Genomic DNA, 15,429 nt, shown 5'->3' with positions numbered 1-15,429 from the left:
CAGTCTGGTCTACCCTTGATTGGCTTAGAGTAGACTTGGTAGTGTAGGTTAATGGTTGGACTGGGTGATCTTAAAGGTCTTTTCCAACCTAAACGATTCTAGGATTCTATGAAGGCAGGACCCTCATCCTCCTCCCCGGCGCGCCAGCCCGCGCCGCCCGGCCGTGGTCGTGGGGACGCAGAGAGCGGCCGCTGGCCTCGGGGACGGCGGGGGACGGGGACGCCACGTATGGGGACGGCTCCGCCAGCACTTTGGGGCTGGGCACGGGGGACGCGGGACCGGCACAGGCAGCACCGCGAGCCCCAGGGGTTCTGGCAGGGCTGGCCCCATCCCCAACCGCGGTGGGGACCCGGTGACCGGAGCCGGGGACTTTGGCCAAGCGAGCCTCAGCTCCCTCCTGCAAAGCGTGCGAGGGTGAATGCAAACAGGTTTGGGGAGAAAAAGGGTGGTTTCAAGCAACAGCCACGCATGGCAGGGTGGGAGAGAGCAAACCCCATGCTGCTGCACCACAAATAGACGGTGGCTGGAGGAAAAGCGGCACCGGTAAGCCCCGGGGCAGCCGGCAGCGCTCAGACCGGGACCCTGCCAAGGTGCAGCCCGGCACGGGGCCGGGACCCTCCCAGAAACAACTGGGTTTCCATTTCAGAGACCGGAGCTCTCTTCCCAAGTCCCAGCAACGTCCTCGCAGCCGCTTTTGACTGCGACAAGTGACAGACTTCCCATTAGGAAAGCCTCAGAAGCTGCTATTTTTTTCAATTCTTTTTTTTTTTTAATATATAAACAGGGCTCTGAAATGGAAAGATGCAATTAGGCATGGAAATAGTCCTCAATGAGCAGCAGCGAGCAGCCTCGCTATGAAGGAAATTGATTTTATTTGACCATTTTATGAGCATTTGAAAATTGCATCCTGAGCATGTGCTTCAGTAGTTAAGTGCACATTATATTCTTCATTCCCCTGAATTGCTCTAAACCAGCCTAGAAAAATATGCCGGGGGAACAAAGGGAAATGCAAAGCGACGCAGGTAGGCAGCATTCCCGGGAAACGGGTCGCAGCTGAAAGTGAGAACGCAACCCCTCGGAGGGGCCGGCTCCAAGGGTGCTCCAGCTTTGGGTGCACCCCGCAATTCCCCACGGAGAGCCCCCGGGTCACCCGTAAGGACGCAGGCGGCACCACCGGCACAGGCAGCGCCGGCTCCCGGCCCCTCGTTAGCACCCGCCCGCGCCGGGGACGAGCGAGGACCACGCCGCCAGCCTCGTCCCCTCCGTACCTTCTTCCCGATGAGCTTCTTGCGCAGGAACTCCCGGGCCTCGAACATGTAGGGAATGTCGTAGAGCGGCCTCAGCTTCCTGTTCTTGTCCTGCAGCGGGGGCAGAGAAGGGGGCACAGGTCAGGGGAGCGCCCCAAAACCACCCTGCGATGAGCATCCCTCGGGGGAGGCAGCCCGCTCTAGAGCGGACGCCCCAAAAAGGGTGCACCGGCTCCCACGGGTGCCCTCCCTGCTCCCGCACCCCAGGGTGGGCTCCCCGCGCATCGCCGCAGCCCCGGCTCTGCCGAAACCCCGAGGGGAGCCCCCGGCCGCCGCGGGCATCCTCCCGCCAGGATGCGCCGGCAGTCACCTCGCAGCGCCAGGCCACGCGTCTCCTCCCAGTTTAAGTGGCAGCTCGGCGAGGGGAAGGGTTGGCGGGGGGTTTTGGGGCGGGGGGAGGCGGCCAGGGTCCCTCCAACGAGCCGGCCACCCCCAGCGAGCCCCCCGGCCCCTCTCGCCAGCCCCCTGGCCCCGCTCAGCCCGTGCTGGCCAGCTCAGCGCTGCCCAGGCATCTCGGCTCGGAGGGGGAAGCTCCAAAGGTCTCGCCTCCCCAAAACGCTGCACGCAGAACCCCCTCCCCGCGCCCACCGCCTCGCCCGCCCGCGGGAGGGGAAAATAAAGCTCTAAGGGCTCTGTAATTGAGAGAGCGGCACGAGCCGGGTACGCGGCCTCTGCTCACGCAGGCTCCTGCACAGAAGTTGCTCGTTAGACAAGCTCGTTATCAGCCAGTGATTAACAGCTCTTGTGGGGTGAGACGCCCAGGAAAGGGAAGCAGAGGGAATCTGGCCGCTCACTGCCCAGCAGCCGCTCGGGGCCTCTCGCGGAGATAAAAACCCCTTCAAAGGTTGAGCAAAAAGGGGGAGTTTTCCAGCAGAAACGGCAGCAGGGATTTGGGAATGACGGGAAGGGGCTGGGGAAGGGCTCGAGCCGTGCCACACGGCATGGCTGCACCCGCGTGAGCTTTGCGGCAGGTCTCGTGGAGCAGGACTGGCAGTAGCGAGCCCGGGAGCCATAGCAGCTGAGGGAGCTGGGGGTGTTCAGCCTGGAGAAGAGGAGGCTGAGGGGAGACCTGATCGCTCTGCAGCTCCTGGCAGGAGGGGGCAGGGAGGGGGGTCGGGCTCTTCTCCCAAGGAACAGCGATGGGACGAGAGGGAATGGGCTCAAGCTGCGCCAGGGGAGGTTTAGGTTGGATATTGGGAGAAATTTCTTCATGGCAAGAGTGGCCAAGCACTGGACCAGGCTGCCCAGAGAGGTGGGGGAGTCCCCAGCCCTGGAGGGGTTCAAAACACGGGCAGAGGTGGCACTGGGGGCCATGGTTTAGTGGGCATGGGGGTGTTGGGGTGACGGCTGGGCTGATGATCTTAGAGATCCTTCCCAACCTCAGTGATTCCCAGTTTTACTGTCATTAAAAATAATGCAGCCCCCAAGGCAGGCAAGATGAAATGATGACTCTGCCCTTGATGGGTTTGGTGGTGGCCTTGGCAGTGTTGGGTCAATGGTTGGGCTGGGGGATCTTGAAGGGCTTTGCCAACCTCAACGATTCCATGATTCTATAAGATGTACAAGATAAGCCATACAGGACACGGGGTGCTGCTCACCCTCCGTGGGCCACCCTCTGCCCCTGGGAGCCCCCAGAGCATCCCGATGAGCTCCGCGGCACGGCACGGCGGTGCATGGCCCGATGGCATGGGCAGGGGCTCGCGTCCCTGCCAGAAGAGAGCCGGGGTGGGGACTGAGATGCCACCGAGGCTGGCAATCCCCCCACAAAGGAGTGCCAGTGGCAGGAACAGCGGCCCCCAACCCCTGGCTCTGCTTAGGCGCTCCGGGCACAGGTCTGGGCACGGGTCTGGGCACGAGTCCCTCCGTCCCGGTCACCGTCCCCGAGAACGGCCGAAGCAGGTGCCTTGCAAGAGCACGGAGCAAGCGTGCAGCAGCGTCCCTGGTCACGCTCCCTGCAACGAGGCTTCGAGGACGGAGCAATCCCCGGGCCGGTGATGGCGTTTTCGGAGCCACCACCCCCCCAAGGGGCTCGTCCCCCACGAATCATCTGCCACCACGCAGCGTGACAGCACAACAAACCTGGCTTTGAACGCAATGCCAAGGGGCTGCCGCGGCTCGGCATCATCCCCGGAGGGAGGGATGCGGCTTTCCCCGGCAGATCCCACTCCCTCACTGGTGGTGTGCTGGACTTTGGACATGCTTTGTGGTTGGCTGCGCCGGCACCGTTATGGTTACGGCGCCTTCGGGCCCTGCAAGCACGCAAGGGGAGGAAGGAGGGAGGAGAAACCAACCCAAACCCAACCCAACCCAACCAACTCAACCCAACCCAACCCAACCCAACCAACTCAACCCAACCCAACCCAACCCAAGCCTAGGAGCTCCCCAGCCCACGCCGGTGGAGGACGGCCCTTGGCACATCGCTCTGCTTGCTGGCGCGGTGCTATGGGGAACAGCCCCCCGCACGCCCTGCCGAGCTGGGGAGGAATACACTGAAAAGAGGGAGATAAGGCGAAAGCAGCAGGAAATGAAGGCGAGGAATCAGATGGGAGAGGGAGCGAGCGGACAAAGACACGCCGGCACTTGTGCTCCGCGCTCTTCCGTAATGAATGAGGCTTTGATAGAGTTTATTATGTCCTCGACGCCGTTCCCAGGCTGATCCTTGGACCCGTTCCCTCCTCCACCCGCACCGCTGCTCTCCCAGCACCGCAGCCCCTGCCAGTGCTGGCGATGGGAATGGGCATCCTCACCCGCGGCAGCGAGCCGGTGCCACACCCAGCGCCAAACCTGTCCCCGCGGAGGTGCCTGCTCCCTGCAGCGGCCAAAAACCTCTTTGCAGGCAGGGCGAGGGCACGTCCTGAGCCTGGCAGGGACTGGCAGAGACGGGATTTCTTCTGGAAAGGAGCTTTTACGCTCACCAGGGATCAGCCCGGTATCACTCGTGGCACAGAAAAGCTTCCTGGCACCTCGTGAGATGGGCTTGACGAGGCTGGCATGGAGCTGTGGCGGGCAGCACGGGATACGGTGCCAGCTAGCCAGCCCCGAAGCCGGTTTTCCGGCAGGGAAAGAGCTTTCTTCTTGCCCCATATAAAATAAAGCCGCGGATGAGTGCACGGGGGCTGTACAGCTGGCAGGTGGCCCAAGGTAAGCGCCGGCGCGGGGGCTCGGGGAGTGCACTGCTGCCGTAGGAAACGCTGGTGCTGCTGCCGGCACCGTCTCAGCCCTGCGGTCAGGCCGGCTCCCCGGCTGCGCACTGCAGGACGATGCATTATTCACGCCGCTCCCTTCCTCGGTGAGGTGCACGGGGACGGAGGCGTCTCCATTATTTAGCTGGTGCCAAAAAAATAATAATAATAAAAAAATGTTCCTGGCCCCGCGCCAGAGCTGGAGTCGAGCCGCGTGATAAATCCTGCGGCGCCGGGAGCGGGGTCCGAGCGGGGCTGCTGGGGCGGGGGGGCTGCCCCCTCCTCCTGGGGCATCCTCCCATGGACCGCGGGCATCCCCCCCGCCCCAGGGCATCCCCCCAGGGCCCCGCAGCAGCACCCATGAACCCGTCCCCGTCCCTTTGCGGCAGGGCCCCGGCGGCGCGGGGATGACTGACTCCTCGTTTCATAGTCCGGTGCTGCAAAGCGGCGCCGTACAGCCGCGGCCGTCGCTTCGCTGAGAAATCACCGTGCGGAGACGGAGAAACCAGCCAAGGGGCTGAGACGCGGGGCGGGCTCAGCCCTCGGACGCGGCGCGTGCGGATGCTCCCCACCTTGTCACCTCCCGCCCCCCTGCCTGCACCCCAAAGCAGAGACCAGGCTCTGCTCCGGCCCCGGGAGCAGGCAGGGGTTCGGCTGGCCCGGCAGCAGCGAGGGGCAGCGCGCCGGCACGGCTGCCAGCCGTACACCGGCAGAAAACGGCACGCAGGAGCTTTTCCCCTGCAGCCCAACCCGGGATTGCTGCTCCCCAGCCCCGTCCGTGCAGCTCTGCGATGCAAGGACGCCTGCGTCGGGGTCACGCAGCAGGCTGCTGCCTGCACCCGGCTGCCTGCTCTGCCCGCCGGGCTCCCGGGGCATCCCCCGTCCCCAAATCCTCGGGGCAGCTCCCACCCCCGGAGCACGGTGGGCTTTCCTCTGCTCGCCTTCGCAGCGCAGCCACGGTGGGATCTGACGGAACCCGGGCGGCGAGTCTCTCCCAACCTCGACAAGGTCACGGCGCAGCTTCAAGATAAATAACGCTGCCCGGGCTCCAGCCTGCTGCTTTGCACAGGCAAAGCCCTGCGCAAACACTAATTAATCCTCACTAACGAACTCCAAATTTATTGCTTATTTAAGTGTCTATCTGGCACAGGCTGTTAAGTCCCTAATCCCGTCCCGCACAGCGCTGGAGCACAGGAAGGGGGATGGCGGGAGCGAGCGGCAAAGCCCTGGGCGGCCCCGGCATCACCGGGCCCCCGGTGCAGCGCCGGCGGGCTCAGGTGCCGGCGGCGATCGCGTCGGCGGCGAAGCGACCGGAGAGCAGCCTTTGCACAAGGAGGGTGCGGGAGCCACTCGCAAAGATGCCCCCAGCTTTGCTTCCAAAGCTCCCACGGGATGCATCCTCCATCCCTCCCAGCACGGGGCTGGCACGGTGTGGCTGAGGGTCCCGGCACGGCGCTGGCGCGGTGCAGCCGTGGGTCCTGGCGCGGCACTGGCGTGGGGCTGGTGCTCTGGATGGGCTCCTCTGCTGCCGCTTAGCCAGGGAATTACCCGGCTCGTGTAAAACCCTGCAGCTGCGTTAATGAGAAGAGGGGAAATGCCTGCCCTTGGAAGCAGCGCTCAAGTGCTTAAAAGTCTCTTCTCCAAGCGCGGCGGCGGCTCTCCCCGGCATCGCACAAAAGCAAACGTTGGCATTAAAAAAAAAAAAAAAACAAACCCCAACCAGCAACCTCAGAGCATCTCGCGGGTCTGCAGCCACGTGGGACCACCCCAAAAAAGGGACCGCTGGCACAGGCGCCCCGGCGACGGCACCGTCCCCGCTGCTGGAGCAGCCGCCCTCCCTCGCTGGCCCCGGAGGAGCCGGAGAGGCGGGGGCTGAGTCCTCACCGAGGCCGCGTTGTCGTGATGCTGATGAAAAATGCAAACCCTTCTGCAGTTCCCAGCACAAGTAAAATGCAATGGGCTGTGCCAGGAGTCGGAAAATAGAAATGTTTAAGTGTCCAATACATATCTCCCTTAACCACTGCCCTGTCAGCCACCATTAAATACCGTTTTGCTGGCCTGTAAAAATGATATTTCATATCGGAGGGGCAGTGGCGCAGCAGATCGGTCTGGGAAGCCGTTCAAGAGCTTGGACACGCGTTTGATGTTTTGCAAATAAACATTAAAAATCAATATAACGGCAAGGATGTTAACTAAATTCTACGACCGTCAAACATCCAGCAATTACAGACACAGAGAAAGATATTGCTTTTTTTAAACTACTTGACAAGCCAAGAGCTCGAACCGCAGCAGCTTCCCTCCAAGCCGCCTTTCCGGATGCGGCATTTCCCGGTGTGCGGGGAAGCGACGTCCTCGGCCGCGGGAGCGGGACGGGCGAGAGGGATGGGGAGCTGCGGATGCCAAAACGCCAACCCCAGCTTTCCCCGGCTGCCAGGGACACTCATCAGCCATTCAAAAAATAATTTAAAAAAAAAAAAAAGCAGCAGCATATCAGACTCATTCAATTAAAGGTGTGTGACGAGGAAGTCATTCTATTAGCGAGAAAGTCAAAGCGTGGAGCTTCGTCTTTGGAGAGGTGCTGGAGGAGGGGAGGGGGAGACCGCTCACCCTCCCTGCCGGGACGCGGAGACGGGGATTTCAATCCAGAAACCGATGGGAACGTGCTGCTTCCTCGCAGGCTGCCCGCAGATACGTGCCGGGGAGCCCGGGAAAAGAAGCCGGCTTTTTATTTCAAATGCAACACGGAGCATCTCAAAAACGGGTGCTGCTGCCGGAGCCGGCGCTGGCTGCACTTCCTGGCAAGGGGCGGTGAGCGCCGGGTGCCGCCAGCCCCCCCCAACCTCCTTCCTCCTTAAATAACCCCTGCGTGGCTTTAAATACCTCACAGGCCGAGTGAATTACGGCTCTCCTGTCAAATTACAATCATTATGCCTTACAGTAGTCAATTAAAGTCTATTTTCAGGAAAGCAGCAGCCCCTACCTGCCGCGAAGGATTGCATCCTGCCGGGGGGGGGTTAAACACCGAGTGCCCCCTGTTCCCCACTGCCCGGGGGTCCCGGTCCCAGGGGCAGAAGATGGGGACGACGACGGATGCGGGCACATTGGGAGCAGATGGAAACACTCCGAGACCCTGGCCGGCAAAACGCAGCCCGGTGTGCCGGCAGCACCTCCCGACGCCGCGCCGGTGCCGGGGCGCTCACCAGCTCGCAGAGCAGGGGAGAACGGGCTGACCCCCCCCAGCGATGGGCCGGGGCTCCCGGCTCCCCGTGCGCAGGATTTTGGGGAAACCAAGAATGCCGGCATGGGATGCTGTGGGCGCTCGCGCTCACGGGGCGACCCCAGAAGAGCAGAGGGGCCGGGACCCGCAGCCCGGTGGTGCCGGGGAACCGCAGGTGGGGAGAGCTCTCCCCTTCCCCACCAGTGCAATTAGGGAAGCTTATTATTCGTGAAGCAATGAGCGTAGCAAATCAAGTCGAAGCGACGCGCGAGAACAAGCCAAGGTGGAGATTACCAGCTGCCACCGAAAGCGGCTGGGAGCGGCGCTGGCGGCATGCCCGGCGTCCCCAGGGCTTGGCGGTTGCGGGGCTGCTCGGGGACGCCGCAGCCCCGGAGGGACCCCAGGGTGGGGGAAACCCGCCCCGTTCAGAGGCTTGTGCCGGGGCAGAGCCGGGCGCCGGGGGAAGGATCCGATCTGGAGCAAGCGGGGCTCCCTCCCGCAGGCAGAGGAATCCTCGGGGCGGCCGCGGCGGCGACCCGGGCTGCGTGGTAAACGCCTGGAGTCAGCTCCCGCTCCGCTCCGGCACGGAGAGCGTGAAGGCGAAGGAGGGAAGGGGAGACGGTTCGTTAGCAGTGGCATGCCTGCGGTTCCCAGCCCTCCCACCCCGGTGCATCCTTGGCTGAACCCAGCACGCTCGGCTCGCCAGGGGATGGTGCCGAGTGGGAAATCCATCACGGAGGCCAGTGAGGCGGTGACAGCAAAGGTGGTGGCACGCTCCGTGCTGGTGTAACAAGTGCACCAGGCACAGGGCTCCGAGAGGAGCCTGCAGCTGGCAAGCAGAAGCGTGCTGCTGCCGAGCGTTTGGGGAAAAGGCTTTTCCATATCAAAGCCTCTGTAGCGCATGGAAGCTCTCCGTTCTGCAAAGATGGCAAGGCGCACGCAGCTGCTTTATCGGCACGCACGTGGGCAATGCTCTTACAAACGGCATCAGCTCGTTCACGCGTCCGTCCCAAGAGCCGGGCAGCGCTTCTGCAAGGAAGGGGATGACACCAGGAGCAGAAACAGCTACAGGAAAGCAACAGCCCTGAGGATTGCAGGCACGTGCTGCAGCGAGGAAACAAGGATGAGGGGCTCCCACCGCACCAGGGAAATAAGCAGCAGCTCTGCTTGGGCGGCCCCAGCTCGCACAGGCAGGTGCCAATTCCTGGATGCAAAGCGTGGAGTGTGTATTCAGCTTCTCCAGCGCTCCGCCTTCTCTGCTGCCTGCCTGCTCTCCTGCAGAAGTGTTCTCCACTCCCTAATTGCCTGCAGAGCACCTTCCTGGCAGCGGGCACTTGATACCAAGGCACCACACGCCCCTGAACCACTTGAGCGATAAATGCCGGCAGGGCAGAACCGGAGAGGGGTTTTAAGTGGCAATAAGGGAGAGAGTGCATGCCCAGAGACCCCACTGAGTGACCGAGTGCTGGCTGAGAGACAGGAGGGCAGCCCTGCCCTGCCTTGTCTTGCCTTGCCCTACCCTGCCTTGTCTTGCCTTGCCTTGCCCTGCCTTGCCTTCCCTTGCCTTGCCTTGCCCTGCCTTGCCTTGCCTTGCCCTGCCCTGCCTTGCCCTGCCTTGCCTTGCCTTCCCTTGCCTTGCCTTCCCTTGCCTTGCCCTGCCTTGCCTTCCCTTGCCTTGCCTTCCCTTGCCTTGCCCTGCCTTGCCTTGCCTTCCCTTGCCTTGCCTTCCCTTGCCTTGCCTTCCCTTGCCTTGCCTTCCCTTGCCTTGCCCTGCCTTGCCTTCCCTTGCCTTCTCTTGCCTTGTCCTGCCTTGCCTTGCCCTGCCTTCCCTTGCCTTGCCCTGCCTTGCCTTCCCTTCCCTTGCCTTGCCCTGCCTTGCCTTCCCTTGCCTTGTCCTGCCTTGCCTTGCCTTGCCTTCCCTTGCCTTGCCTTCCCTTGCCTTGCCTTGCCTTGCCTTGCCTTCCCTTGCCTTGCCCTGCCTTGCCTTGCCCTGCCTTCCCTTGCCTTCCCTTGCCTTGCCTTCCCTTGCCTTCCCTTGCCTTGCCTTCCCTTGCCTTCCCTTGCCTTGCCTTCCCTTGCCTTGCCTTCCCTTGCCTTGCCTTCCCTTGCCTTGCCTTGCCTTGCCCTGCCTTGCCTTCCCTTGCCTTCCCTTGCCTTGCCTTCCCTTGCCTTGTCCTGCCTTGCCTTCCCTTCCCTTCCCTTGCCTTGCCTTGCCTTGCCTTCCCTTGCCTTGCCCTGCCTTGCCTTGCCCTGCCTTCCCTTGCCTTGCCCTGCCTTGCCTTCCCTTGCCTTCCCTTGCCTTCCCTTGCCTTCCCTTGCCTTGCCTTCCCTTGCCTTCCCTTGCCTTGCCTTCCCTTGCCTTGCCTTCCCTTCCCTTGCCTTGCCTTGCCTTGCCTTCCCTTGCCTTGCCTTGCCCTGCTGCCAGCGAGCCCACAGCAGCCCCGGGGGGTCGCACACGTCGCTGGCCCCACCTGGTTGCATCCTCAGCCGCAGCGATGACCGCGGCGACGCCACCACAGCCGTGCTCAGTGAGGCGGGCCGGACCGGCACAGGGATCAGTCGTGGCCTGGCCACAGCCGGGTCTCACGCAGGGGCTATGTGGGAGCGGAGTCGTTTGTGGCAGCGGCCAAGGACTATTGAATTTGAGGGTCGCAGGCAGATCTGGCAGCCCCCCTTGCAGCCCCCCTGCCAGGCTGGGAGAGCCGCTCATTTCCCGCTGCTCTCTGAGAGGGCACAGGGAAGATCAGAGCATCTCAGCGGCCGCTCTTCCAGCTAACGAGAACGGCCAGAGTTACAGCCCTAAGAGGATTAATGCCAGCAGCCGCTCTGGCAGCTCTCTGATGCTCACACAAAGGGGCGCCTCTAAACTTATGGGCTCAAGCTGCGCCAGGGGAGGTTTAGGTTGGATATTGGGAGAAATTTCTTCATGGCAAGAGTGGCCAAGCACTGGACCAGGCTGCCCAGAGAGGGGGAGGAGTCCCCAGCCCTGGAGGGGTTCAAAACACGGGCAGAGGTGGCACTGGGGGCCATGGTTTAGTGGGCATGGGGGTGTTGGGGTGACGGCTGGGCTGATGATCTTAGAGATCCTTCCCAACCTCAGTGATTCCCAGTTTTACTTTCATTATAAATAATGCAGCCCCCAAGGCAGGAAAGATGAAAGGAGGTAGTAGTGAGGTGGGTGTTGGTCTCTTCTCCCAAGGAACAGCGATAGGACGAGAGGAAATGGGCTCAAGCTGCGCCAGGGGAGGTTTAGGTTGGATATTAGGAAAAATTTCTTTACGGAAAGGGTGGTCAAGCATTGGAACAGGCTGCCCAGAGAGGTGGTGGAGTCCCCAGCCCTGGAAGTGTTCAAAAAACGGGTAGATGTGGCACTTCGGGATATGGTTTAGTCTGGTCTACCCTTGATTGGTTTAGTGTGGACTTGGTAGTGTAGGTTAATGGTTGGACTGGATGATCTTAAAGGTCTTTTCCAACCTAGACAATTCTATGATTCTATGATTCTAAATGATGACTCTGCCCTTGATTGGTTTGGTGGTGGCCTTGGCAGTGTTGGGTCAATGGTTGGGCTGGGTGGTCTTGAAGGGCTTTGCCAACCCCAACGATTCCATGATTCGATGATTCTCTAATGGGGGTCAGGAAGAAGCTTCCCCTGGAAGCCCGTTATCCTGCACGGGCACCCACGGGGATGTGAACGCACACCGCCAGCACGCTGAGGCAGGAGGGCAGCAGCGCCGGTGTGATGCTCCCGGCACCAACCGCGCCAGAGCTGGGGGAAGATGCCCCAGGGAGCGAGCACCGCGGCTGAACTGACCCCGTCCCGGCTCTCTGGGGGTAGAGGGTTTTCCCCAAACCCCTGCTCAGCCCCCGGGTGGTATCAGAGCATTTCAGGCCCAGGAATTATTCAAACATTGTTAGTGGAGTCCAATTAAAGAGAGAAAAACAAACTTCCTCTGAGCTGAGCATCCATACCCAAACGAGAAAGAGAGGCCCCCGTTTTAATCACTTCCATTATCAAAACAGGCTCCCCGCCGGAGTCTTGTAATTGGAAGTCGACCATTTTAACGCGATTTGCATTTTATCAAAGCGTATTGAGAGGCTCACAGGAGCGCTCTCCCCTCAGGCCCCCGGCTCTGCGTGGCACCGGCACGGCGACCCAGGGTGGGGGCAGCCAGAGGTGCCCCTGCACCTCAGCACCCGCCGGGCACAGCGGGTACAATGCTGCCCCCTCGGGAGCAGGGACCTTACTCGGTGGCGACGACTCCGGCCACGGCGTTTTGGCACCGCAGCGGTGCCGGCTGGGCTGAGCTTGTGGGCAGTCGCCCTTCATGGTGCACACAGGCGGGTTGAACTTGCTGCCAACCTTCCTCGCTTCCAACCTTCCTCGCTTCCAACCTTCCTCGCTTCCATCCTTCCTCTCTTCCAACCTTCCTCGCTTCCAACCTTCCTCGCTTCCAACCTTCCTCGCTTCCAACCTTCCTCGCTTCCAACCTTCCTGGCTTCCAACCTTCCTGGCTTCCAACCTTCCTCACTTGCAACCTTCCTCGCTTCCAACCTTCCTGGCTTCCAACCTTCCTCGCTTCCAACCTTCCTCGCTTCCAACCTTCCTGGCTTCCATCCTTCCTCGCTTCCAACCTTCCTCGCTTCCAACCTTCCTGGCTTCCAACCTTCCTCGCTTGCAACCTTCCTCGCTTCCAACCTTCCTGGCTTCCATCCTTCCTCTCTTCCAACCTTCCTCGCTTCCAACCTTCCTCGCTTCCATCCTTCCTCTCTTCCAACCTTCCTCGCTTCCAACCTTCCTCGCTTCCAACCTTCCTCGCTTCCATCCTTCCTCTCTTCCAACCTTCCTCGCTTGCAACCTTCCTCGCTTCCAACCTTCCTCTCTTCCAACCTTCCTCGCTTCCATCCTTCCTCTCTTCCAACCTTCCTCGCTTGCAACCTTCCTCGCTTGCAACCTTCCTCGCTTGCAACCTTCCTCGCTTCCAACCTTCCTCGCTTCCAACCTTCCTCGCTTCCAACCTTCCTCTCTTCCAACCTTCCTCTCTTCCATCCTTCCTCTCTTCCAACCTTCCTCGCTTGCAACCTTCCTCACTTGCAACCTTCCTCACTTGCAACCTTCCTCACTTCCAACCTTCCTCGCTTCCAACCTTCCTCGCTTCCAACCTTCCTCGCTTCCAACCTTCCTCACTTGCAACCTTCCTCACTTGCAACCTTCCTCACTTCCAACCTTCCTCGCTTCCAACCTTCCTCGCTTCCAAACACAACTCACCACAGCAGCTGCTCTGAGTCCTCCCTGTTCTGCAAAAGCTCTTCTGCTTCTTCTACAGCGGCTTCCTGGGCTGACGAGGCGCTCAGCACACCCGGAGCCAGCTCGGGAAGGCAGGGGACACAGGTTTTCGGTGGCCCCAAGCATGACCAGCCCAGCCCCGGTCACCGGCACACCGCACAGGAGCACCGAAGGCTTTTCTCCGCCATCATCCTCAGCATGGAGCTGGGTCTGCAGCCGGATGCGGGGCCAGGCTGAACCATGTGCAGCACTGAGAAAGTTTTCCACATCCTCCAGTCCCCTTCCCAAAACCAGCCCAGGACACAAGAGCAACCCAGAGGGTGCTGCTGGGAGGGGGAAAGGCTGCTCCATCCCAGCCACTGTCATTTGCTGTTTTATCCCGTATCCATCCTCCGCCTCCTCCATAAAACCTGCCAGAACCCAGCGCCGGTACTGATGGTGTTGCTGGCGCTTGCCGCTCCGGTCTCCTCCCCAGGGCGCCTGGGCTCACTCCTGCAGCCTCGCCAGCAACCATCAATCTCCATCAAGCCTGAAGGCACCTATTAATCACGTTGGAGAGAGGCCCTAATTTAAACCTTCTGCCTGCTGCCACACGCTGCCTGCTTGTCTCCCTCTGCCAGCCCGTTTCAATGGTGAAGAGCGGGAGGACCCGCAGCCCGTGGTGACAGGGAGCATCCTGCAATGGATCCGGGGTGTTTGCGCCACTCCCGGCGATGCGGCGGCAAGGAACGGCACGGAGGAGTGGCAGCACCGGGAATGTGGTGGTGAGATGTCTCCTGCAAAGCAGGGTCCCGCCAAGCCACGGGCATCCCCGGAGGGACCCTTACCCCAGGTTAACGGGATCCCAAGGGAGGAAAGGGAAGGTTTTCCTCCTCTCTGGATGCACCAGCAGCCATTTGAGCTGCTCCCTTGCACGGAGCAGAAGTTGGTGGCAGGCTGGATCTCACCCAAAACCCTCCGGTTCTCCCTCCAGGAATCCACTACCTGCTGCGGCAAGAGGCGGCTGAGGCTGCCACGGGGGAGATGCCGGCGGATCCGGCCCCGGAGCGGCACGGGGCTTATGGGGCCACGTGACACAGATGGCTCTCAGGATGCGGGCAGCACCGCGGGGCGGCTTTCGGCAGCAGAGGTGCTCACCCGCCACAGCGCTCGGAGCACGGCACAGCCCATCCCAGGTGTGCGCAGGACAAGCACAGTGCCGTAACTGGTCACCTTGGGGCTCCTCTCACGTGATGGAGCAACAGATGAAGCAGGACGCAGCATTTTCCGCAGGGATTTCCGTCGCTACAGTTAGCGCCTTCCACTTGGCACATGCTGCTCCGGACCTGCAGCAGGTCCCTGGTGCTCCCCAGCCTCGTTCCTCCAACTTCTGCATCCCGGAGGGATGCAACCGGGGCGTGCGCCGACACAAGAATTGCACGTCCCACCGCACGCTCAGCAGCCAGCGCTGCAGCATCCCCGGGGCAAACGGCGCGTGCAACGCTGGCGACTCCCACCCACACCGGGAAACCGTCCCCGCTCCCTCTTTGGGCTCAAAACCAAGCCCGGGCGCAGCCAAGACCAAAGCCGCCGTAATTCTAATTGCTCTGCGAGAGCGGAGCCCGTATCTCTGGTCACCACCGTGCTCAGCGCCTCTAACTCCTCAAAAACGGGGACAAAAGCACATTTTGTTTGTGGCCCGTAATCCTCTGAAGGCTCCGCACCAGGGCTTTGCTCCTCACCCACGAGAACGTGGTTTTACAAAGAGGAACAAAACCCACCGTGCCCGCCGGCTCCCCTGCCAGGGCGGCCACGCCGGCCGCAGCCACTCCGGGCGGATGCTGGTCCGTGCCCCCGCAACCCGCCTCTGCACGGCTGCTTGCAGTTGCAATAGTAGCAGGCTTAAATAAATAACGTTGTTTGTCTTGTCAGCATGCGCTACACGTTGAACAGGCTCCCTCCTGGGATCTGCGCCCGTCAGGGACGAGCCGGATCCTGCCCAGGACGAGCCGGCTCTGCCGCCGACGCTGCCCCGTTACAGCATCCCATCGGCACGGCCGGCGAAGGAGAACCGGGCAGCATCGAGGACGGGGACGAGGGCCGCAGAAAGCTTGCGGCAAGTAGCCACGGCAAAGCCTCCACTGCTCCGGTCTGCGGGGAAATAAAACAGCCCCAGCAGAAAAGCCGCAGGAGAAATGGAAAACGCGCAATCGATACGCTCATCATCTCTCTCCCAGCATGAAAATAAAAGGCGAAGCTCCAGGCGCTGTTCCGGCACGAAATAGCAGCAGATGAGCGCCAGCTCACAGGGCTCGGGGGTGAAACCGGCGTTTTTGGGGAAGGGCGCTGGTAGAGGTGTTGCCCACAGGCTGGGGACACGCGCCCAGCGACACCACGGAGCACCCCGGAGCACCCCGGAGCAGCCGGCGCAGCATCCCCTTGCAATCCCCCAAATCTGAG

At 61.5% G+C, this 15,429-nt stretch overlaps 1 protein-coding gene across 1 annotated transcript in view; it reads right to left on the bottom strand.

Moving 5' to 3' along the window:
- SND1 (staphylococcal nuclease and tudor domain containing 1) overlaps positions 1–15,429 on the bottom strand; it is a 168,046-nt gene that overhangs the window by 110,680 nt on the left and 41,937 nt on the right. The window contains exon 11 of the mRNA XM_075728195.1: positions 1,269–1,358. Coding sequence (XP_075584310.1) covers positions 1,269–1,358 — 90 coding nt within the window. The remainder of the gene's footprint in view (positions 1–1,268; positions 1,359–15,429) is intronic.

This window comes from Pelecanus crispus, chromosome 1 (genome assembly GCF_030463565.1).
Source record: "Pelecanus crispus isolate bPelCri1 chromosome 1, bPelCri1.pri, whole genome shotgun sequence".
In the NCBI taxonomy this organism is placed as follows: Eukaryota; Metazoa; Chordata; class Aves; order Pelecaniformes; family Pelecanidae; genus Pelecanus; species Pelecanus crispus.
Note: the sequence above shows the minus strand (reverse complement) of the source record. Positions and strands in the feature narration are given on the sequence as shown.